Below are 24,627 nucleotides of genomic sequence, written 5' to 3' on the forward strand. Positions count from 1 at the left end.
GGTCATCTGATTCGTCTGTACATTGCTGCTTTAGTCTGTGTTCTTCTAATTAGTGTCCACAGTGTGCCTATTGAGCCGTTTTGAGCGACGTGGGTCAAGCCCCGATCTAGCCCCTCTCTCTCACTGTCTAAGTGAATGGGTGCTGTAAAAACTACACTGCGCATGCTCAGTCTTTTTCTATTCAATGTGTTCGGCAACAAAATAATCACCATAGGGGCAAAGTGCTGACACACCCACCAAACGGCATCTGATAATTCAGAGAGCTGATTGGCTGTAAGTACGTGTGCTTAGTAGTTGTTTGTGAAGAGGTGACGAGAGAGCAGCGTGTAGCGATTACAATCAGTAAAACGGAAAGAAAATGACTGAAGTTGACTATCTGCTTCAGCTTTGGTAAGTTATTTTTGTCATATCTTTTGTCGATATTCTGTGTTATGCCTATAGGCTATTGCTCTGCTGGATCCATTGATATTGTGACCTCGTGATGAGTGTCTGTGTTGTCCTTATAACCCCCCCCCTCTATCGGAACCATGGATAGCCTACAGCTATTTGTTTACGTGTTTAAAAAGCACCAGAAGCTTATATATATATACACACATCTAAGTTGTTTTGTACATATAAAAACGCCACTGTTTGTGACTAAGACATCTGTTGTTTGAACATTGCTTCTTCCATGTTATCACCACTGTCTCGGTCCCATGGTACAAATCATTTTGTGCTAATTTGTATTATTTTGACTTTAAGGCATTTGAGATATGACTCGCAGTATTGGAGGGATTAATCATTTTTAACTTCTCTCATTTTCATTGTAAATTAGAATAATATGTTCTAATTGTAAGCTGGGATGTCTCAGCTCCACAACACTTCATTCAAGATGGCCTTTAAAACATACTGTATTAAACATTTAACACATTTTGTGTTTCCTGGGATTATTACACCAGTCCACATTGACATTTCGATACAAATCGATTAATTGTGCAGCCCTCACTCCCCATCTACTGTATCCCACACACACATCCCAAATGTGTCATATTTCAAGTAGTGAAAAGTAAAATAATCTGCAGGTTTTTTTTGTCATAATGACGAATAAACAGGCTTTTCCCGGTGCTCGTCCTGCAGGATGGATTAGCGCGGGGGTCTCGACCGCTGCCAGCCGTTTCAGAGCTGCGCTTTAGGTTTAGGTGGGCCCCATCTGCCACTCCACAGTAAATCCACAGTGCCCCCCTCCAAGTCGCTTCATCCGTGTTAGTGAAACTCGGACTTAACTGCCCGAGCTATGAGTTTGTGTGCCGTAAAGGAGTATTGGCAACGTGAGGCGAAACTCACAGCATGGAGGTGTGTGTGATGACGAGCCACAGGCGGCTTTAGTCGAGTACTCGCTTCATGGAAACATAATGTAATACCGGTGGCTCTGTATCCACTGTCCCTGGAGAGACACACGACAGGTTTTGAGTTTCTGTGAAGTGGAAACGTGAAAAAGCACTCGGGTAGCCAGAAGCTTCGGCCGGAGAATTCACACGACATGTCACGGGTCTGAGATGCCACAATCAATTCTGAAGAGCCCTCCTGTAGCCCGAGGTTTTAACTAGTTCAGAGCGTAATAATCAACGTTCTTCAATAGAGAGCTAAACAGCCGAGGACACTGAATCACAGTTGTTGTCGCTTAGGGCTCGGGAAGGATGTTTCCAGGTGTCCCACAACAATAACTATCTCTGATCGATCGTTGCCCGGTTACAAACTGGCAACATCAACAACTTGCTAGGGCAGCCCCTCCTTAAGGGAGATAACGGCTGCTCAAAGTTGGTCAGCTGCGTCAGAGGGCGAAAGGTAAACATGTAGGGCGAGATTATTCCCTGACGAAAGGTATTACGTGTCTTGAGGTAAAAGGAAGGTAGCCGCGACATGCACTATGTCAGCAGTATGGAGTCTCACCTGCACAACAAAACAGAGGCCCTGCTGACTGCTGCTGGCCTTCCTCGTCGACATAACTGGCCCTCAGGAGCCCTGACCTCAGGACGGCGTGAAGCAGCATGTCTCCTGTTAGAACGGCCACATCGCCCGCCGCGGCGCACACGCTGAAGAGGTAAAGCAGGAAGTAGCGTGTGTTCTGAGCACCGATGCAGTTGTTCACCCAGACGCAGTGGTGGTCAAAGCGTTGAACGCACCTGTTGCAGACCCCTGAAACACAGACGGTGAGTTGATGCTGTATTCTAAGCTTTGCAAATATAATGCATTACAATGTTAACTATGTTCATATCTCTGTTCTCACTGCAGTGTTTGGAGCGAGCCGGTTTGACGAGCTTGCAGGTTTCACAGGAGACGCCCGGGTGAAACAGCCTCCCGTCATACGGATAGATGTGCAGCTGGCCGGCGATTTTCTTCTTCGTCACTGTGCCTGCAAGGTTGAGAGGAGAGAAAAAGATAACTGCCAAATAAAAGGCAAAAAATCTCTCCAAAACGAACAAATTGATATCTCTGCACATTATTGCAAAACGGCTGAAAGTATCTACTTTGAATTAACTGGAGTCATCAAATAATAATTACCCATTAATACTTAATGTCCTGCACACCCTCAATCCACATGGCTGTATAACCAGTAGTAATATTGCTTTTTTTAGACTAAATGATCGTTGTAGATGCAAACAACACAACATTTCTCATATGAAAAGACAGATGCTTTCGGTTGGTGCCAAGAACAACACAGACACCAGAGTGGAAAGGGCACATTAGCCGGATCCGTTATTCCCAAGACTTGGACTCACACGAGGCCTGTTTTAGTGCACAATGATTGATGCTATAGACCACAAACGTATTGCTTATACGAGTTCTTAATATATCAACACACCAGGGTTAACCTCCCTCGTCTGTCTCATATAATATTTCCTAATATTGCAGCAAATAACAAATGACTTTGAAAGCTAGTATAATAATAACCTGGATCTCTCCTGATGCAGAGGTAGAAGCAGAGACTCTTGATAACCAGCAGGATAAGGCACGGACAGGCTGATCAGACTGGTGTCCATATCCCTGCAGAAGCCAAACACCTCGTAGGTGAACTCTGCTAACACAGCGGCCTCTATCAGGATGTGCAGATAGATGAACATGTTGTTCCTGCAAATAGAAGCAAATGACAAAGATTGAAGGCAGATATGCAACAAGAGTATAACTGGAACTAAATATACACTTGTCTATGATATTACAGAGGTATATAAAGATTAAATAAAAAGCCTTTATTCATTCCACATTGGGAGCATGTACTATTCTACACAGAGCCGCTCAAGAGTCAAAGGATGAAAGGAAAATGAAAAGCTATATACACAATAAACACCTTTTGATTTATTCAGAGATGATCCAAACTGGATAAACATTGAGAAAATAAAATGTATCTATACTTTTCATAGACGCATTGTGTGTAGTATTGTACAGGGAAATACAAAAAGTGATATAAAGTTAAATACAAAATATATCTACGAAGGAATTGAACTGCAAACCTTTGATGAAACAGCCTGTGTAAGGTCCTTTGTGAAAACTTCTGGAGCCATCTTGGTGTAATCGGTGCAAACACCTGTGCAGAGAATATTTGTCAGCTTTAATTGCAGTGAATATCATGTTTTAATATTGTTATAAATTAGTCAAACAGTGCCACACAGTGTCAGTTTATGGGAATACAGTCAACCTGAATCTTCTCTTACCTTTCCTACAAAGTTGAAGAGGATACTAAATGGAGTTTGCTGCTGGCCTGAGTATTTGCAAACTAACACTATACATGTCAGCACCACCGTGACGTAGACAGCGAACAGGGTGAGGAAATCCATCTCACCTGGGGGCTTCAGAGAGACGATACAACAGGTGTTACTGGTGCAAAGTCAACACGAACAGGTAGCACACTCACCAAAAAGTTGTGTTACTATTCAGTGTTTCTGCTTGTGTAAACACGACTTTAAACAAAATGATGTACCACTCCTAAAAACACCCACATGGACGAGTTGACGTTAGCATGCTAACCTAAATCATGACCTAACGTTAGCATAGATATTCTCACTTTCTTCACCTCTTAAAGTCCTTTACTCACCTTCTTCCTTCCCCTTTTAGTCTTGGTCACACATAGCTGTCTGTAAGTGTTTTATCTCACGATAACATAGCTTATTTTGTTAGCGCTATGGACACTAGCATCCCCTTTGGTGCTCTGTAAACAATGCTACTTCCTTAGCATCGATGTAGCTAAATCCCAAGCTAACGTTTGAGGGGCTGGCTGGGTGTACCTGCTGCAGGAGGAGGGGGAGTATCTACTGTAACTCCATTTCGATATAAATGTAAAGTTTGTCTAAATATTAAAGGGCAGTGGTGGAATTTAACTATACTTACTCAAGTAAAAAATGAAGGTACTTGTACTTGAGTGATTATTTAAAAACGTTAAATCTTAAATGTTTCATTCTGCATAATGAGTACTTTTGGTACTATGCTACTTTTTTACTTCTACTTGAGTACAATTTTAAATGCAATAATTGTACTTGTAACAGTATTTTTAGTCTTTGGTATTGCTACTTGTAGGCTACTTAAGTGAATAATAATAAGAGTACTTCTTTCACCTGTGTTAAGGGTTTTCTTAATTCATATTCCCAACATGCTTACTTAACCGAACTATTACTTTTTAAAGCTCACAAGTAATTTATATAATTAAGACAGTCATATTTCATCTTATATGCATTTTCCCTGAAGACTCTTATTTTTCGACACTTTAAAATATTACTTATTCACTATCTTAGCCACAAATGACAATGATTAGGAGAAACATTGACTTTAACGCATGGATTTGCTACAAAGTTCAAACATGAAAAACAGGCTAAAGGTTATTTAATGCACACACTTCCTTCAGTTTTGACTTGAAATTCAACCCTTATGAATACCTTTATAACATTTGGCTATAGTGCATGCTTGAATTCCCGACTATTAGTTACTTAGGTTGTTTTTCTCTGTCATTGCCTTCCAGAGCTCCACACAATGCAACACGGCATCACAGGACACCTGTTGGGTCTGGTTGCTGACATGGCCGACACTCATATTACAGCTCTCGGTGCCGGAGAGGAAAGCTTTACTCTGGAGCTCTGCATGGACATCTATGGATGCTGTTTAAAAAGGTACAGGATGTGTTGGTGTGCCGTAGTGAGGTGTGGACAATATTATATGTTTCTTATTTTGACGTGTTTTTGGTCACAATGCATTTTTTCTAAATGCTTTCCACCTTAATTATGACAAATGAAGATGTATTTTATTTAAAGTCCCTTGTTCATAATATTTTTAAAAACATGACTAAAGGATAATCGATACATATTGTCATAAATTCATTTAGCAAGTACACACTTTAAAAGAAAAATGATCGTTTGACCTGCGAATTGGTGCAAGAAAAACAACATACTATCTTGAATAAATAAAGTAAACCACACAATGAAAACTATAAAAGAAACATATTTTGGGCTAAAAATGACACGTTGGCTAACACGTTGCTAACATTCTCATGTAAACAAACGCGCGTGCAAACACATCAGGCTATATCAATGTCATGTTCATGTTTCAAACAATAATTGGACAATGTATATATACGTTGAAAACCCTTCACGATTTCTCTGAAGAATAATTTATTACAGGGGGGTTTATCAGGGTTGATTGCCTGTGATATGTCAGTTTCTGTCTTGTCACACGGGAGTAAACGTCTTCGCTGTAATGTAAGAGGAGTTTGATTGTAGCATCTGTGTTGAATTATTCAGTTGAAGCCGGACTGTCTGTTCTTTATTGCACGCTTTGCAACTAATGACAGTTTGAACTCCAATAACTCAGTCACTACTTTCTCTTCAGCTGTAATGACTTCTCATATAAATGTATTACTGACTGCAACATGTTACCCGCTCTTATTGACACACCCTCTACAAATAATATGTCATACAATTAGTGTATCTGAGATGTCCAATCAATCATAAATACAATAAAATACATATGTTTTTTCAAATATCCTGCACTATATACAATAGTTTCTCATATTGAAGGGTGAAGCTAACAAATTACATTGACCCTCTTATTGTAATTGACAAGCTTTTGTGTATTTTCACTATATGATTATTTTTTCTATTACATGTTGATTTTACAGCTACACGATTTTTTGAATTGTCTACAGCCTTTACCCGTTCTCTTTATTATTGGGTACTGTTATTGGTATTGGATTTTAGCCCTTGCAGACCATTAACATGCACAACAACCTATATAACACACTACAGGAAAGGCAAAACCCCAACAAGCATATTAGGGCCCCTTTAAAAAGATAGTTCTGATTGAAAGACTTTATCTTCACACTGTGTTAACTTTCCGTCACTTGTCATAAATGTCATATTCACAATGAGTGCTTCCACTTTAGTCAGTGCCTGCATTCTTATTTGAGGGGAGCATGTGTTCCTTCAGTATTAATGACTGGGGGGTGGAGGAGCACTGAAGATTCAGTTCATAATCCAACTAATCCTCCCACAGGCTGAAGTCTTAAATTGCCCCCCCTCCTTCTCAATGGACGGCACATTTTCGTTGTGCTCACACACGGACGGACGCATTCCCAGGCATGCAGACGCTCCAATTAGTCCTCATCAGGCTGGGCTGCGTCGACTCAGAGTGATTCTGGGCCCGAGCGGTCCCTCGGAGAGCCACCTAGCCGAGAGAGCTGGAGGAGGAAAAGACATGTTGGTGTATTTATAGAAAAATGAGGCCTCGCACAATACCCTGTTTGGGGAGAGAATTATGAAGGAACCGAGGTGCCTGGGTGCACATGTCCCAGTTTTCTGATTAACACTGTGCAGGCGGGCCGGCCCGAGGATGAATCAGGGAACAGGACTAACTCGTTGACACACTCGCACAGAGATTGCACTCGCTGCCCGTGCACACTCACCTTTTGCTTATGAGGACACTGCTGTGGTTTTCAGGGTGGAAGAATGGGGTATTGTTTTGAGTTTGTCACCCTTTCCGTTTGACTTGTCCTTGGGTTTTTTCTAAAGATATAACATTTGAGGAGACAGATTGGCTGCCAGCAGGCCGCCCGCTGTTTGACATTCAAGATGAAGAAGTTTTTGCAAAACAAAAAAGGCAGATACTCTATCCGACGGGGCTCTCGGTATCCATCTAAAGATTTCTGTAAGTCTTTTATCAGCTTTGTGTGATGGCTGTGGAGCAAAATTAGCTTCCAGCTGAGCCAGAGGGGTTTATATTGAATCATATTTAACAAAATCCAACATGTGTATATCTGTAATTCTGAATTTGTCATATTAGATATGCTTTTGAGAACTGTCCATGTCTCATTTGGACATTTTAGAATGCCTAAAATATAAGCCAATTTGATGTTATTGATTCCACTTTTTACCTTTTACCTGCTCTGAAATCCATGCTGTCAGTTGTGTGCTCTATTATATAATTGTCATTCAACAGGATTGACTTGCAGGGAGTTAAAAAAAAAATGGAATTGCTGCAGGAACTTTTGTCTCTAAAGCTAATTAAGGTCACAATCCCTGCAATGACTTAATTTGATTGGCTGCTTTGGAGTTTGTGAACCAGGTCAGGGACCGCTGAGTGTGTCATGGTTCAGGGTAGAGGGTTACAGAGCCGCACTCATGAGTACATCTTGAGATGCGAAAGACAGCAGCAGGGAGAAGAGACCGGGGAGAAAACGTAGTCACTTTGAATGCAAGCAAAGGATTATTTGATCAAAAATGTCATTTGACTTGAATATTTTGGCCAAAGTGGGTAAGTGCTTGTGTTTGAATGTTCTATGCGTGGGTTTTCTTCATTTCGTAGCTTTTGTCCGCAGTATAGCCAGTGCAAGACCCTTGGAAAGTCCTTGGATCATGAGTGGGGATTATTTTCCTTCTCCTATCTGACATATTTTCTCCCCCCCTTTAAGTCCTCAGCATGCCGTCGTCCAACCAGGGCTGGCCTGAGGAGTTCGGCTTCCTGCTGGGCGGGCAATGGCCCCAGCTACATCCTGTCGGTGGAGGAGGGCAGCAGCGCTCACCTGGCCGGGTTGCAGGCGGGGGACCAGGTCCTGGAGATCGAGGGCCACAATGTGTCAACGCTGGGCCCCCAAGCTGTCGTGGCCATCGCCCAGACTCAGAAGAACATCCCTCCCAGCATCGGAGTGGTGTCCCGCATACAGCAGGTCTGACAGCTCCTGAATCTATCACAGCAATAATGCATAAGTAGGTTAATGCCTTTGGAGGTATGTGACAGTGCATCTAGATTGATCCAAAGTCTTTAGGGGTATGTTCCTAAAGGTGTTCTTCACCCGCAATATGATTAATTGTATGTCCGTCACTCACTCTGTGTGACCTTGAATCCTCTATGGTGAACAAAACATTTGGAAAAGGTTTGATGAATTTAAGTACATTGTGGCCATATTTGACAACAGCAATACTATACATATAAAACATCCCTTTTCACACTGTCACCGAAATCGTGCAGGTTAATCCAATTATTATTTGTCTTATCGAATGCTCTGTATTTCCAACGAAGTGCATATTTTCATTTTTAAAATCTTAACATTTAATACACTTCTGCACTAACAATTTCAGCTGCGCATTTCTTGTGAGACTTTATAAATGCATGATGTGATATGATTTTGCTGCTTTTTAAATAAGGCCCCCCATTTACTTCAATACACTCTTGTTCTTTTTTGGATTCATTATTTATCATAGTGGAAGTGGGACAAGCTAACGTTTTGTTCAAGATAACGGGGCAAATCATTATTCAATAAGGGTCTTTTGGGGAGTTTAATTCCTTTAATTTCAATACATTTACACTTTTTTTTTTTTTTCTTGCGTCACAGATGGACATCATACCGGGTCCGGACGGTCGTTTTGGGTTCACCATCGTAGGAGACTGCCCCCTGCTGGTGGAGGACTGCTCGCCCTGCTCTCCGGCGGGCCGTGCAGGTCTGAAGGCGGGGGATTACGTCATGGAGGTGAACGGGATCCCCGTCCGGCAGCACGAGACGGCCGCGGCGCTGATCAAAGCCTCGCAGGGCCGGACGCTCCGCCTGGGGGTTCTGTGTCTCGGCCCGTGGCAGAAACACAGCATCAGCATCGAGGACAGTCAGGTGGGAGGAGAGGGAGCGAGGCTGGACCGCAAACACAAAGCTCTGGAGTTCAACAGGAGGGTACGTTCAAAACTCACAGTCACGGCTAACAGTGCAGGTTTTTGAACTTTTGAAAGAACATCCATAACATTCATCTGTCTGCAATTTATATATATCAATATTCCAATTACTTGTATATAGACTATTCTGCACTATTTCTATTTTATTTTATCTACTTGCACTATTATCTGTTGTATTGTGTTGCCCTGTTGGAGGAGCCTGTGACCTAAGCATTTCATTGTCATAACTACACTGTAGCTATTGTACATATGACAATAAAAGCCTTGAACCATGAACAGTGCAGGTTAACTTATTTTTCTGTTCAAGTTGGGTTTGACTTTGTTCTTACAAATCAATTGGTTGAATGATACAACTATTGGAAATGATCCATGAGGGCTTACCTAGATTGAAGAGTACGTAGTCTTCTAACACTTATTCAATATTGTCTACTGATGGATTCAAAACCAGAATTATAAAATAGCACTGCTATAAACCTTTTGTTTACCAGATGAATTGCATATCAAGAGACCTGAACAATTCAGTTTTGAGACCAAGTGTTTCATTTCCACCATGTTTTTGCAAAAGTTACAGCAACACCTCAGATGTTTTCCTTAAATATGCTAAATACTATTACATTAAAAAAATGTATACGTTTGTAAATTCATTCAATTCACTGGTGTAATCCTTTTACAAAATGTACACTGTGAGGAAATAAAAACAAACGGAGGAAGATGAAACTCTTAGAAGGAAGTAACACATATTTAACTCAAACTAAAGAGCCCTTCTTAAGGCAATGTGTCTTTTTAATTGCAGATGAAGTGCTGTCACAGTACCGATCAGGCTTTGAGTTAAACTATGAGCTGACAGCCTCCCCCCTCTAACGTCACTGTCCGTTCTGCGTCAGGTGGAACAGATTCTAGGTGATGAACCCGAAGTGAAAGAGAAGCTCTTCACGGCTCTGAAGCAGTACGCAGCGGAGAAGAGAGTGGAGTGGTTGGCCTCGGTGCTGCCAGACATCCTGAACACTGAAGAGCACCGACAGCTCATCTCCAACATCCGGTAAGGGCAACGCGTTTGAACTTCCATTACAATGGGTCACCAAACACAGGACAGAATAAACTGCTGGTAGAGAGGTGACTTTAAAGAAGGCTGCTATCTGGATTCTAGCCAAGCGTCTCGAGCAGTGCTTCTCAAAGTGTGGTCTGCGGACCACTGGTGGCCCGTGAGCGCCCCCTAGTGGTCCGTGAGTATATTGGTAACATTACACATTTGAAATAAATAAATAAATGTAAGTTTTCCGCACTCTCGCGGGAATATCTCCGCAATGGAGCGAGCTTAAGTTTCACTTTCAATTGCATGATATAGCCCAGATAAACACCTTCATCACACATGTTGCCACTTGTTTGTACCATTTTCAGGCGATTTGTAAAAAACGATGTGTTTTTGGATATTTGTGGAGTTAGGTGGTCCGCGAGTGTTTTTTTATTGGTTAAGTGGTCCTTGGTATGAAAAAGTTTGAGAAACACTGGTCTAGAGTCTAGGCTTTGAGGCGAGGGGAAATGTACCAAGTGGCCTACTGGTAAACATAAAAAGAGATGCATCATTTGTGACCAGTGGCGACTGGCACAGCCCCACCTAGTGTCAGCAGAAAGTAATTCAAATAGTAATTAAAAAAAAAAATACATCTTAAAATATATGTTAAGATCATGTTTGGTCATCTGATTCGTCTGTACATTGCTGCTTTAGTCTGTGTTCTTCTAATTAGTGTCCACAGTGTGCCTATTGAGCCGTTTTGAGCGACGTGGGTCAAGCCCCGATCTAGCCCCTCTCTCTCACTGTCTAAGTGAATGGGTGCTGTAAAAACTACACTGCGCATGCTCAGTCTTTTTCTATTCAATGTGTTCGGCAACAAAATAATCACCATAGGGACAAAGTGCTGACATACCTACCAAACGTCATCTCATAATTCAGAGAGCTGATTGGCTGTAAGTACGTGTGCTTAGTAGTTGTTTGTGAAGAGGTGACGAGAGAGCAGCGTGTAGCGATTACAATCAGTAAAACGGAAAGAAAATGACTGAAGTTGACTATCTGCTTCAGCTTTGGTAAGTTATTTTATGTCATATCTTTTGTCGATATTCTGTGTTATGCCTATAGGCTATTGCTCTGCTGGATCCATTGATATTGTGACCTCGTGATGAGTGTCTGTGTTGTCCTTATAACCCCCCCCCTCTATCGGAACCATGGATAGCCTACAGCTATTTGTTTACGTGTTTAAAAAAGCACCAGAAGCTTATATATATATACACACATCTAAGTTGTTTTGTACATATAAAAACGCCACTGTTTGTGACTAAGACATCTGTTGTTTGAACATTGCTTCTTCCATGTTATCACCACTGTCTCGGTCCCATGGTACAAATCATTTTGTGCTAATTTGTATTATTTTGACTTTAAGGCATTTGAGATATGACTCGCAGTATTGGAGGGATTAATCATTTTTAACTTCTCTCATTTTCATTGTAAATTAGAATAATATGTTCTAATTGTAAGCTGGGATGTCTCAGCAGCTCCACAACACTTCATTCAAGATGGCCTTTAAAACATACTGTATTAAACATTTAACACATTTTGTGTTTCCTGGGATTATTACACCAGTCCACATTGACATTTCGATACAAATCGATTAATTGTGCAGCCCTCACTCCCCATCTACTGTATCCCACACACACATCCCAAATGTGTCATATTTCAAGTAGTGAAAAGTAAAATAATCTGCAGGTTTTTTTTGTCATAATGACGAATAAACAGGCTTTTCCCGGTGCTCGTCCTGCAGGATGGATTAGCGCGGGGGTCTCGACCGCTGCCAGCCGTTTCAGAGCTGCGCTTTAGGTTTAGGTGGGCCCCATCTGCCACTCCACAGTAAATCCACAGTGCCCCCCTCCAAGTCGCTTCATCCGTGTTAGTGAAACTCGGACTTAACTGCCCGAGCTATGAGTTTGTGTGCCGTAAAGGAGTATTGGCAACGTGAGGCGAAACTCACAGCATGGAGGTGTGTGTGATGACGAGCCACAGGCGGCTTTAGTCGAGTACTCGCTTCATGGAAACATAATGTAATACCGGTGGCTCTGTATCCACTGTCCCTGGAGAGACACACGACAGGTTTTGTGAGTTTCTGTGAAGTGGAAACGTGAAAAAGCACTCGGGTAGCCAGAGGATTTGTTTGCGCCAAAATCACCAGACGTTCTCTCAATCAGTGAACAGTGGACAGTTCCTCCACAAGTAGAGCCAATCAAAACCTTTTGTTGTCTTACTACGCTGGCTCTCATCCACTACTACACCACTTTGTTCTATTTTTAGTGGCACTAATATACAGCATAAAGCCTTTCCAGCAGTATGAGTGGTTACCTGACATGACAAAGGAGGCGACAGGATTTCTGTGCGCTAAATTGCTCATGAATAATTCAAACACTGACAACTTTTTTTATATTTAAGGACACTCCTATTTGCTCGAGCACCAATAGCAACATTATTATTATTATTATTATTATCTCTTTGTGTTCTTTTACGATTCCCCCACCCATCCCGAACTCTTCTACCTCCCCTCCCTCTCTCTGTGTTTTTTCCGGATGGATTTTATTCTCATTATTCTGCTCACTCTCCGCGTGGCGGCCGTTCCCCCTGACACTTGGTAAAGTCCCACATTTGATCCCCCTCAGAGAGCCAGCACTGAAGCAGTCTTATAGTGAAGCTGCTCACTTAGTTTCTTTCTTTGAGCAATGGGTGACAGCTGACACGATGAATTGCCTGGGGTGAGTATTTACTCTTTCAATTGGACTCTTAGGTTTTAGGAAATGTGTCTGTGCATTTTTTATTGGCTTCTTTGGGTCTGCGCCTGCACTGGTTTTGCCATCACTAGTAATTATGTATGTGAAGTGAAATCTGATGGCTGCTGCTGCTGCTGATGTTTCTGCCTCCGAAATCCTCTATTCCCTCGTTGTTTTCCTGGCTTTCTTCAAGGCAACTTCGAGCCTTAAATCAGGAGTTTGTTCAGGCTGCTTGATATGACTGTGGCCGACATTAAAATGGACACTGCCGGTTGTAACACAGTAAGTGATACAATGGCATGTGAGTGTGTTTGCCTCTTTCGTGAGCAAAGTCATTAGCTTGAGTGATGCTCTGCTTTTAGGATTTAATCTCTCGCCGTGTGTGTGTGTGTGTGTGTGTGTGTGTGTGTGTGTGTGTGTGTGTGTGTGTGTGTGTGTGTGTGTGTGTGTGTGTGTGTGTGTGTGTGTGTGTGTGTGTGTGTGTGTGTGTGTGTGTGTGTGTGTGTGTGTGTGTGTGTGTGTGTGTGTGTGTGTGTGTGTGTGTGTGTGTGTGTGTGTGTGTGTGTGTGTGCGTCTATGAAGAAGAAGATTCAACTTATTGTCATTACGTAGTACAGGTACTATGTAACGAAACGGTAGGGAACGGTGCCTTGCTCAGGGACAACTCGGTAGCACTTGGTCTTTCCGAGACTTGAACTCCAGTTGCCAAGCCAAGTCACTAAGGACTTCGCCACCACCGCCCTATGTGTGTGTGTGTGTGTGTGTGTGTGTGTGTGTGTGTGTGTGTGTGTGTGTGTGTGTGTGTGTGTGTGTGTGTGTGTGTGTGTGTGTGTGTGTGTGGTGTGTGTGTGTGTGTGTGTGTGTGTGTGTGTGTGTGTGTGTGTGTGTGTGTGTGTGTGTGTGTGTGTGTGTGTGTGTGTGTGTGTGTGTGTGTGTGTGTGTGTGTGTGTGTGTTTGCTTGCTTATGAGCTAAATGTTGCTCCCTTTTTAAACTGGCTTCGATCTGAATTGTATTTATTCACATTAGATTAGAATGTTTTGTATTATGTCCTTCCTGTTTTATTCAGAGCTGCGTTGGGATTATGTGTTTGGTTTGTGAAGCCCTTTGAGTTACCTTTGTCTGTGTATACATTTGATGTGATTTGATTTGACATCGCTGGCACCATGGTCATTGGGATATGTTTCAAAGCAGGTGCACTTATCTAATCATGCAAACATGGACTCACCTCTTCATTACTTCATTGACATTCATGCATGATAAAAGAAAGGAGTGATTAGAGGGTGATCATGGTGCGTCGAAACGATCCACATATCTGCTTCTCTCAGCTCCTTTGTCTTGACCCCACAGTGCATGTTGTGCACACCGCTTTCCGTTCCAATGGCGCTGATAATGATGGTGTTTAATCTTAACTGCAGGAGTCAGTGGAGCTCGTTCTGCAACTACTGCTGAGATGCTACACTTAAAAACACAATCATGGCCCACAAGAGCCTCCCAAACAGCTTTTAATATGAGCACAAGCCGTACTAAAGCCAGTGCATTCATAATTTAGACTGGAATAAGTTGGTTTTTTATCGTTGTCGGTGGATTTATTATCTGTGCTTTATGTGAGCTGCTTGTTCGTGATGAAGGAAGAATAAAACACAGATTGCTTTTCATCTACATGGCTCTAGGGATGCTTATGCCGGATGGTATATCTTTACTAATACTTCATAACATACAATCATGTTCCCATAGACGGTATATATTACCATGTAGTCAAGATTCTAGGGGATGATTTCTAGTGACTCTGATTGATCCTTAAAAAGAAGTGGACGTAGTCACTGTGACGTCACCCATTGGTTTTCCAGACTACCGTTTTGAATCCTGAAGTTTGGCATTATGGCCGGCGCCATCTTGGTTTTATCTTATCCAGAAGTGACCATATTTAGACGAGAGGGTTGAGCTGGGGAAGAGCAATGCCGTGCGGGGCTAGCTTGATGAGCAAGGTGCCTTATTTTAATTACGTTATTGAAGGTATTTGCATTCCAGTTATCCATCTCTTCACTTAAAACATTTATAAAATAAAAGACTTAAACAAGAATTAAAAAAACTAAAAATTAATTAACTCTTATTCACATAAATATATAAATCTTGATGCTAATATTTACTAGCAAAAACATGCTTGGAGCTTTTTTGCTACAACAAAATGCTGACGAATGTTGTTGTAGCGACTTGTCAATCACAAGGTAGCAAAGTATACTCGATGCTTATTTTTTTTATATGTACAGCACTTTGGCTCGACCAAAAATCGTTTATAAATGTGCTATATAAATAAAACTTGATTTGATTTGATGAATCATCTAAGTAAATGACACCAAAGCAAATTCCTCGTGTGTGTAAACATATTGGTAATCAAACCGATTCTGATTGTGACATTGTGCCCTTAATCGACAAAATGGACATCAGGCTGTTTTAAAGAAGACCCATAATTGGCGATTTAATCCATAAACCTGTCAGGAACATGTTTACAGAGTTAATAAATGAAGTGAGAAGATGGGTGATTTTCTTATAGACTTCTATTCAATCTAGCTCCTTTTTGTCACCAGTATATCTTCCCCCTGCTGGCCATTTGAAAGAATGCAGGCTCTTTTGCACAGGTTCCACTTTTCAGATTGCAATGCAATGTAGGACACACATTCATGTCCTCCTCAGGTTTAATTATAATAACTGTTTTGTTTTAATTAGCAAATGTTAGCATGCGTACTCAAGTTTCATTATTGATTTCTTTGTTCATCACATTTAAAACCACATTAGTGTGTTTATTCAGTGGCTCAGACATGACTGACCTTTTTTTAACAGCACCGTTTTTAATCTACTCACTTTTGACATGTTCCTGGACACAGACCCAGTGAGGCTCATACAGTAAAGGATTTGAAATCAGATAAATATATTTAATCTCACTGGCTTTATCCTTCCTATGTGTAACCAACCACTGTGCCTTTCTTGGCAGGATACCCTATGTGTCTACGAGACATGTCATCAATTTCCCCCTCACTCACCTGTAGTCTGGACACTTGAAATGAAATGAGGTCTTCTCTTTGTAGTTTCCTGCTCGTCATTCTTCCCTTTGAGATATCTGTCCCTGCTTGCTTCCTCCTCCACAACCCTCCCTCAGATAATTATAGATCCCTCTTCTGGATAAATGAGGTCAAATCAGAGCACTCATTTAGTTTCGGAGAGTTGACACGGAAAACTTTTTGTGATGATGTGGCTGTTTTACCCTATGGCTGCGCATTTCGAGGTGAATGAATATCTGGATTTTATAATATAAAAAAATGCTGATAGCAGCAGGTAAACCCTCAGACAGGTGCTGTGTGAGAGACAGAGACATGTTAGTGCTGTGATATTAATAGATGGCAAAAAGCATGGAGACTAAGATAGAAAACAGAGCGAGGCTGTGTGGGATGCAACACCTACATCACTACAGAACATTTATTTATATCTCAGGAGACTTCTCATTGTAGCCGGTAGTCTGTGCTCAGGCTGCAGTGAGACACAGCAAAGCCTCGACAACTGATCAAAACCTGTAGAGACAGCGACAGCAGGCTAAAAATACGTGCCCTTTCTTTTCAACTGAGCAGATTTGTTCCCAAAATGTGATAGCCGCCATTCCCCTGAAGTGGCAGCTACTTTCAAGGTTCAAGGTTCTTTATTGTCAAACTAACATAGCTACAGAGTAATTATGTCGTTGAAAATACTATGTCACAGGCTTCTCCAACAATGCAACACAATAATACAGATAAGCAGACACTATTAACCAATATTAAAATATACTATATTAAAAGTAATACAAAAAGAAAAATGTTTTTTAAAAAAAGTGAGAAAAAAAAGTGGAATAGTGCAATAAGAGTCTATATACAAGTTATTGGAATGATATATTAGATAATAGATAAATAATTACTAAGTAGCAGATGAATGTTATGAAATTGTTTCAGCAGTTCAGTTGTTTAACAGTCTTATTGCCTCCGGGATGAAGCTGTCTCTGAATCTGGTTGTTTTAGTCCTGATGCTGCGCGATAACGCCTGCCAGACGGCAGCAGACATAACAGTTTGTGGCTGGGGTGATGGGGGTCTTTTATAATCCTGAGAGCTTTCTGCCTGACCCGCTGGGAGTAAAGGTCCTCCATGGATGGCAGCTCCGTCCTGGTGATGTTCTGTGCAGTTTTCACCACCCTCTGTAAAGCCTCACGATTGAGGGCGGTGCAGCTGCCGTACCAGGCCGTGATGCAGTCAGGATCCTCTCTATGGTGCACCTGTAGAAGTTGCTGAGTATCCTGGAGTCCATGTTGAACCTCCTCAGCCTGCGGAGGAAGAAGAGCCGCTGTCGAGCTTTCTTGGTGATGGTGGTGGTGTGAAGAGTCCATGTCAGGTCCTCAGTGAAGAGTCCATGTCAGGTCCTCAGTGATGTGGACAGCGAGGAACCTGAAGCTGCTGACTCTCCCTACCGTAGTCCCATTGAAGGTGATGGGGGCGTGTCCCTCTCTCTGCTGCTTCCTGTAATCCACAATCAGCACCTTTGTTTTGCTGACGTTGAGATGGAGGTTGTTATCCTGGCACCAAGATGTCAGTTTTCCGACCTCCTCTCTGTGCGCCGTCTCGTCGCCGTCTGTGATCTGGCCGATGGCGGTCGTGTCGTCGGCAAACTTCACGATGGTGTTGGAGCTGTGTGTGGCCACGCAGTCGTGAGTGAACAGGGAGTAGAGGAGAGGGCTGAGCACGCAGCCTTGAGGGGCTCCGGTGTTGAGGATCAGGGTGGGGGATGTGATGTTTCCCACCCGCACTGCCTGGACTCTGCCCCTCAGGAAGTTCAGGATCCAGTCACAGAGGGCGCTGTTGAGCCCGAGGTCTCTGAGCTTGATGACCATCTTGGAGGGCACAATGGTATTGATGCTGAACTGTAATCAATGAACAGCATTCTCACAGTGTTCCTCTGGTCCAGGTGTGAGAGGGCAGTGTGGATGGTGTGGGCTATGGCGTCAAACTGCAGGGGGTCCAGAGAGATTACATCTAGAAAGATGGTGTGTTTTTCAAGCGATGGCTGATAACGTGGCCACTATGTGTGTATTCTGTACTTTGATGTAATTTGGTATTTTTAAAATGATTCTAATCTCAAATAAAATGCTTCTTTGCTGCTCCACTTGGGAAAAGACCTAGGGAGAAAATATGTTGTGCTTTTTTTCTCACAAGAGGGAGGCTATACTGTATGTGTTAAACAGCTGATGATAAATTAAAGTTGCCCTATTGTTCTTTTTGGGGGGTTTACTCAATGTTGACCAATCACAACAGAGCCGGCCTACTATCCAATCAGAACAGACTGGGCTCTGTTTTTCAGACAAAAAAAGGACAGAAAATCATGTTTTTGCTGACCTCTCGTGGTTCCACTTTTTGTTTTGCTGCAGTGAGGTATATGTGTACTACAGCATGCCATCATTTCACAGTGAGGTGTAGCGACAGCAAGCCATTTCCACTGCTGGGTGTTAGACTTAACATTTTTACATTACATTTAGCGACTTACAATAAGTGCATTCGACCAGGAAGATACAAACTTGAAGAAAACAGAATCAAGTACATCAGGTTTCATAGAGCCAAAACATTTCAAGTGCTACTCAACTGGCTTTAGATAAGCCAGTCCTTTGTTAGTATATAAGTGCTTTGTTAATAGTTCTATCGCTCGAGGTGGAGTCGAAAGAGATGAGTTTTCAGTCTGCGCCGGAAGGTGTGTAAGCTATCTGCTGTCCTGATGTCAATGGGGAGCTCATTCCACCATCTTGGAGCCAGGATAGCAAACCCACGTGTTTTAGCTGATGGGAACTTGGGTCCCCCTCACAGCGAGGGTGCAGCGAGCTGTCAGAGAGGGAAAACGCTGCCTCTACACTTGGTGTTAAGTAACTCTTTAATGGGTCATTTCAGTGATTTAAAATTTAATTCTACAAAGTTATGGGGCTCATGAGAGGCAGATTTGAAATAAAAAAGAGATTTCACTTGAAGAGTAGTACTTCTCATGACATTTAAACTGATCTAAATATGTAGAACTGGAAAAGAACCCCCTTTATACACATTTAATTGGCTCATTTAATCCTTTTAGACTTCACAAAAACACATATTTCAAGCAGCAGGAGAGGGACATGTGTCAGAAGCAATAGGCTGCTGCATTGCTGCTCTTTTGTTGTGTGTTAGGTGCTGAAGGGAGAGCTCATGTAAAGAGAGGAGAAACCATTACCACAGTTTGTGATGCGACCACTAGGGGGCCCAGTGTCTCAATTATAGTCAATAGATGTATCATGCAGCATTCTGTAAGGGGCTGTGCTCCCTGTGAGGATGGATTGCATTCAGCATGACATAATAGAAGACTTCCTTGAGCTCAGCTGTAGCGTACTGCACTGTACTTCTGATGTATGTGTCCCCTCTTCTTCATGTCTCTTCTACATCAACATGTGTCCCCTCTTCTTCATGTCTCTTCTACATCAACATGTGTCCCCTCTTCTTCATGTCTCTTCTACATCAACATGTGTCCCCTCTTCTTCATGTCTCTTCTACATCAACTTAGTGTCCCCTCTTCTTCATGTCTCTTCTACATCAACATGTGTCCCCTCTTCTTCATGTCTCTTCTACATCAACATGTGTCCCCTCTTCTTCATGTCTCTTCTACATCAACATGTGTCCCCTCTTCTTCATGTCTCTTCTACATCAACATGTGTCCCCTCTTCTCCATGTCTCTTCTCCATCAACATGTGTCCCCTCTTCTTCATGTCTCTTCTACATCAACATGTGTCCCCTCTTCTTCATGTCTCTTCTACATCAACATGTGTCCCCTCTTCTTCATGTCTCTTCTACATCAACATGTGTCCCCTCTTCTCCATGTCTCTTCTCCATCAACATGTGTCCCCTCTTCTTCATGTCTCTTCTACATCAACATGTGTCCCCTCTTCTTCATGTCTCTTCTACATCAACATGTGTCCCCTCTTCTTCATGTCTCTTCTACATCAACATATGGAGCAAAAGGAAGTGACATGACAACATCATGCCTTTATTGATCTACAATGTTTAAAATAATATTTGTTGTGCCGCCGAAAGATAGCATGCTAATATGCAAAAAGCAACCCTCATAAAGGATCTGAATTTCTTCTGTTACATCTTTATACAGTTTTCTTAACATCAGCATGAAAATGACAGCATGTTCCGGCTCTAATGAACTCCTACTACGCCTATCTTAAAATACCTCTATGTGTTCAGCTACTAAAGAGAGAAGATAAGGTGTGCTGTTTATTCAATGATCTCTTCACACCAGCGTTGTTAACAGAAGCCGTGATCTTTAGGGTTAGATATCCGCATGCAAGTGGGACTTCATTACCCCCCACTAGGCATTAGCAATAACAGCACAGGTCTTAAGGTCCTCTATACTGTACCATACAGTAACAAATAAGTGATTACATGCTACAGTATTCAGCAAACACAACTGCAGAGCTGCAAACATTGCAAACAGACTAAGTTCTACAACACCCAGTTGTCTTTGTGTATTTTGTGAATGAAGCGCCATCTCATGGTTAAATCCTGTAATTGAACAATTGGGGAAATTGGGCAACGCCCTCTAGCAATTTGGCAACACCCCCAGCCACTGGCATCCGCTGGGCTTTTGACTGGGACACACCCATTTGAGTCTGATCTGGAGTGCTACATCTGTATGTACCTGAACAGCTTTTCATAAAACTCCAGATAATGAAATGGTCGTGCATCACAATCACTCTGCGGCTGTTCCCTCTCTCTCTCCGTGTCTCTGTGCAATACGTGTGTCCTAATTGTTTTATTTAGCTGTCAAAGTTGTTTTTACGCCTCTTAATTCGCTTCTTCAGGACGTACCGTGGTAGCTGCTGCCTCTCTCTTGACTTCAGTGGCGTGTTTGTTGCTAATTACTCAACTGGTGATGTTTTTCCCATGTCTGATTCATCTGCATCAGCTTCAGACTGCTGCAAGGCAAGTTTATTTATATAGCACTTTTCAACACAAGGCAATTCAAAGTGCTTTACAAAAAATGAAAGACATTAAGAAAATGGCATTTAAAATCAGTCATTAAAAAGAAAAGCTAATAAAAGAAACATTAAAAGAAAAAATACATGGATAAAAGTTACAGTGCAGTCTAAGATATGAATAGTTCAATTTGTATGTGCGAATCCAAACACTCCGCTCTCAGCTGGATGTTAATGCCGCTGTGATTCAGCAAACATGGAATCAAAGGACTAACTTCTGACTCGCTCCATGTGTCAGCTGGGGTTTGGTTCTCTTTCATTCACATTAACAAGTGCAGTCTAAAATGTTCACACTTCATTTAGATTCAGGCTCTTGTTTTATTCCAGAGATGATTTGAGTCAGTTTTACACTAAAGTTTACTGGGACTAAAGCAATCGTTTGACATTTTTGAGAATACTCAAAAGTTAAACGCTAAGATTGATACCATCTTTACTCCGTCTGAAATGGATATTAACCTTCTTATCTAACTATTGGAAAGAAAGCAAAAAGGATTATTTGCCAAAAAGTCAAACTGTTGATTTAATAAAGAACTGCCAGTGGCTCAGTTTAGCTATTGGACCAACATTTTTGCCCAGACCATTTTCACGCAGAGAGACCCAGCTGAAACCTTGATGTGGTGTTTTCTGTTTGTCTATCGATCTCCTCCACCCCCTGACTTTTTAACACAATGGATGGCGTCACACCTACACCATAATTAAAGGGATAGTGGAAATCCGCGAATTTTGGGTTTAACTTATGTATTTTTATTAAAAATAAGCATAATAAACCATTTTTTAAATTTCATGCGCCTAGTTTCGTTTTATTTTCAATTTTACTGCTCCCGACCACGCCCTCTCAATGAAACTTCGGGTCTTCGGGTGATGACGAAAACAAAGGAAGACGGGCACAAACATTGGACGAGGCACGAGTATTTTATTATGTTTTCTGGCTGATTTAATGCATCATTAGCCTGTACCATTGTGTACAACGCCATTTATTGCCTGTCGATTAGTCGACCGGAGGCCTCGTCATCCGATAATCCGGTACACAGTGTCGAATGTGTACACTACAGTCATCATATAGACATGATCGACTAACAGTACTGTGAGTACAGCCTACACTTGACAGGCAGCCTGGCTAGCCTAGGATTAGGACCATGCTACGTCAAAAGACCGATTGGCTCTAGCTGTATATCATGCTAGTATACAATTCATTTAAATTTATTCATGTAATTAATGCCCATAAGGCTGTTACATATACAATAATAAATGTGACAAGATAATTTATGTGAACCTGACCCTGGTATGTTATGAAATGTACCCTACATGCAGTCATCCTCGGGCATAGCCATAGGCCTACAGTGCATGCATGCCAACTTTTGCAATATATAATATAGCGCCTAGCGTGAGCTATGCTTAGGGACCTACCAGTCAAGATTATTTGTGCGTAGGGGTGCATCATCTGGCGCCTGTTCCTGGTCATCCTCGCCATTGCCCATGCCGTGAACTAACTCCATCACCTCGGGCTCGAACAAATAAGGACGTAATGGTCCATCGTCTGGCTCAATATTCTCACCATCGTCGCTTACTGAACCGGATTCAGATTCAGTTCCTAAAACTACATTTTCGCAGGAAAGCCGAGAGGATGTTTCTGACTCGCTATCATCACTGGATACCTCGTACAATCCTTCTTCTTTGTCTGGTATATTTGCCCTTCCACGTTCATTCTGCATAGACGCCATGGTTTGTTATTGTTTCGTCTTCCTGAGTTTTCCTCACTTCCGGTTTGGCTGACTCGATCATTTCGTTTCTAAAAAAGTTCGGGGAAGCTGCAATAAAGTGCTTCTAACATGTGTAAGGCAATTATTATATTTTTTTAATCAGGTGTGATTGTTTTGGTACGTAATTATGCTTGTATATAAGTTAAAACGAAACTATTTGGGGTTCAATTTCCACTATCCCTTTAAGCCACGCTCATTTAACCGTTTCACAGCACAAACGCCCACTTGATTAGCTGTCAGGCTTACAGTAATCAAATGCCGACATTATAAGATTCCATTTACACGCAAACGCATACGAAACGCAAACGAACCGAATACGACATCAAAAAAGTATTCCGTTCACACGAGACTGCTCGAAAGCGCTGGAGACGCTGTAGTACATATGCCGGGCCTGTAAGTGGCGCCACAAAATACACTAAAAGCAGCAAAGAAGACCCCCGGTTGTCCTTCTGTTTATTCTCTGCGGTGGATTTAGCAACATGTAGTTCATGTAGTTCTCCATGTCCACTTTTTGCTGATGGTTGTGGTAGAGGAGCTGTAGATGTTGCACTAACATCTGTAGCATGGTCAGTAGCAGTAGCTACTGACCATGCTACAGCAGTGAGCAGCAGAGGCGGGGCTATGGCTTCATCGTTATCAGGAAAATTACCGTATAGGACGTACACACGGAGCCGTTTGCCCCCCCAGAGCGTTCCCGCCGCAGATCTATCCACCTTGGAACCCGTTATCATTTTAGGGGTCCGCTTCCGCGGTTCCGTTACAGCCTCGTGTGAACGAACGGGCTATACGAAAGAGAAAAGTAGCAGATACAACCCGTTTCGTTCCCATGTAAACAGCACCTAGGACACCAACATGTATTCGACCAATGGCCTGCATATTGTGCATCTATTGCTTTATCTTCATACAGTTTATGAGCAATTCATATGTGTGGTATTAGCAAATATTAACTTGATAATTCTGGGGGATGGGAACTTGAATTAAGGTTGAAAACCACTGCTGTATAAATGGAACGCCAAAAAGCCCCCAAAACTGTGTAAAGAAATGTTATTATTAGTGCAATTATGATACCTTACTTTGGTAGCAATAACAATAATTACCTGTTTTTATGATACCTTACTTTGAAAAGAGCAATTCATAGTATTTTCCTCAAGTCGGAAATAAAAGAATGTGAGAAATTGTGATTTAATTGTAAACTATCTTTTGAAAGAATATGTTAACAACACTACAAGTCTGACTTAAATTAATCTGAAACGCTGTGTTTCCAATACATTCTGTTCACAAACAATGAGAAGTATAACAGTAAACATGGATTTTGTGGCACAATAAACTAGTAAAACGGGGGGGGGGGGGAGAGCATACTGTACTGTACATGCCGTTTCATACTGAGGGCTGGCTGCGTAACAATCAACAAACAAACAATGAGAACAAAACAAAACGAGTCGTCACCCACACACAAGGACAAGAGAAAACATTTCATTCAGTGATCAGAACTGCTGCAAAGAGACGAGGCAGCCGCCCACACAGGCATTCACTCAGACGTTTTATAATTATACCTATGAGGATATCCACACTCTCTCACATTTATCTTAAATTGCTCTAATGCCTTACCATAAACACTTTTTCTATCTGGGCACAAATAGTGATGTAACTGCATTTCTGAGTTTTTTGTTCTTCAGTCCCTAACCCTAATTGACTCGATTGCAATGGAGACAAATTAATGATATGATTCTTGAGTAAAGCCAGTGGCGGTTCTAGACCAATTTGAATGGGGGGGGCCAGGCTGGGGCCAGTTATTTTCTGAGGGGGGCACAATAATGCAGGA

General features: G+C 42.0%; 2 protein-coding genes across 2 annotated transcripts in view; one reads left to right on the forward strand and one right to left on the reverse strand.

Moving 5' to 3' along the window:
• Positions 1 to 1,909: 1,909 nt before the first annotated feature.
• LOC117464617 (palmitoyltransferase ZDHHC4-like) lies at positions 1,910 to 4,259 on the reverse strand. The gene is given in 7 exon segments (XM_034107146.1): positions 1,910 to 2,175; positions 2,267 to 2,392; positions 2,932 to 2,984; positions 2,986 to 3,108; positions 3,489 to 3,562; positions 3,690 to 3,824; positions 4,070 to 4,259. Coding segments are annotated over 6 exon segments (765 nt in total). The 5' UTR covers positions 3,813 to 3,824; positions 4,070 to 4,259.
• The window catches only part of LOC117464618 (delphilin-like), a 63,361-nt gene continuing 42,521 nt past the window's right edge, over positions 3,788 to 24,627 (forward strand). Inside the window, 6 exon segments of the mRNA XM_034107147.1 lie at positions 3,788 to 3,876; positions 4,988 to 5,135; positions 7,928 to 7,986; positions 7,988 to 8,182; positions 8,849 to 9,178; positions 10,062 to 10,216. Coding sequence (XP_033963038.1) covers positions 7,936 to 7,986; positions 7,988 to 8,182; positions 8,849 to 9,178; positions 10,062 to 10,216 — 731 coding nt within the window. The 5' untranslated portion in view covers positions 3,788 to 3,876; positions 4,988 to 5,135; positions 7,928 to 7,935.

The sequence above is a fragment of the Pseudochaenichthys georgianus genome, chromosome 19 (genome assembly GCF_902827115.2).
Source record: "Pseudochaenichthys georgianus chromosome 19, fPseGeo1.2, whole genome shotgun sequence".
Classification (NCBI taxonomy): domain Eukaryota; kingdom Metazoa; phylum Chordata; class Actinopteri; order Perciformes; family Channichthyidae; genus Pseudochaenichthys; species Pseudochaenichthys georgianus.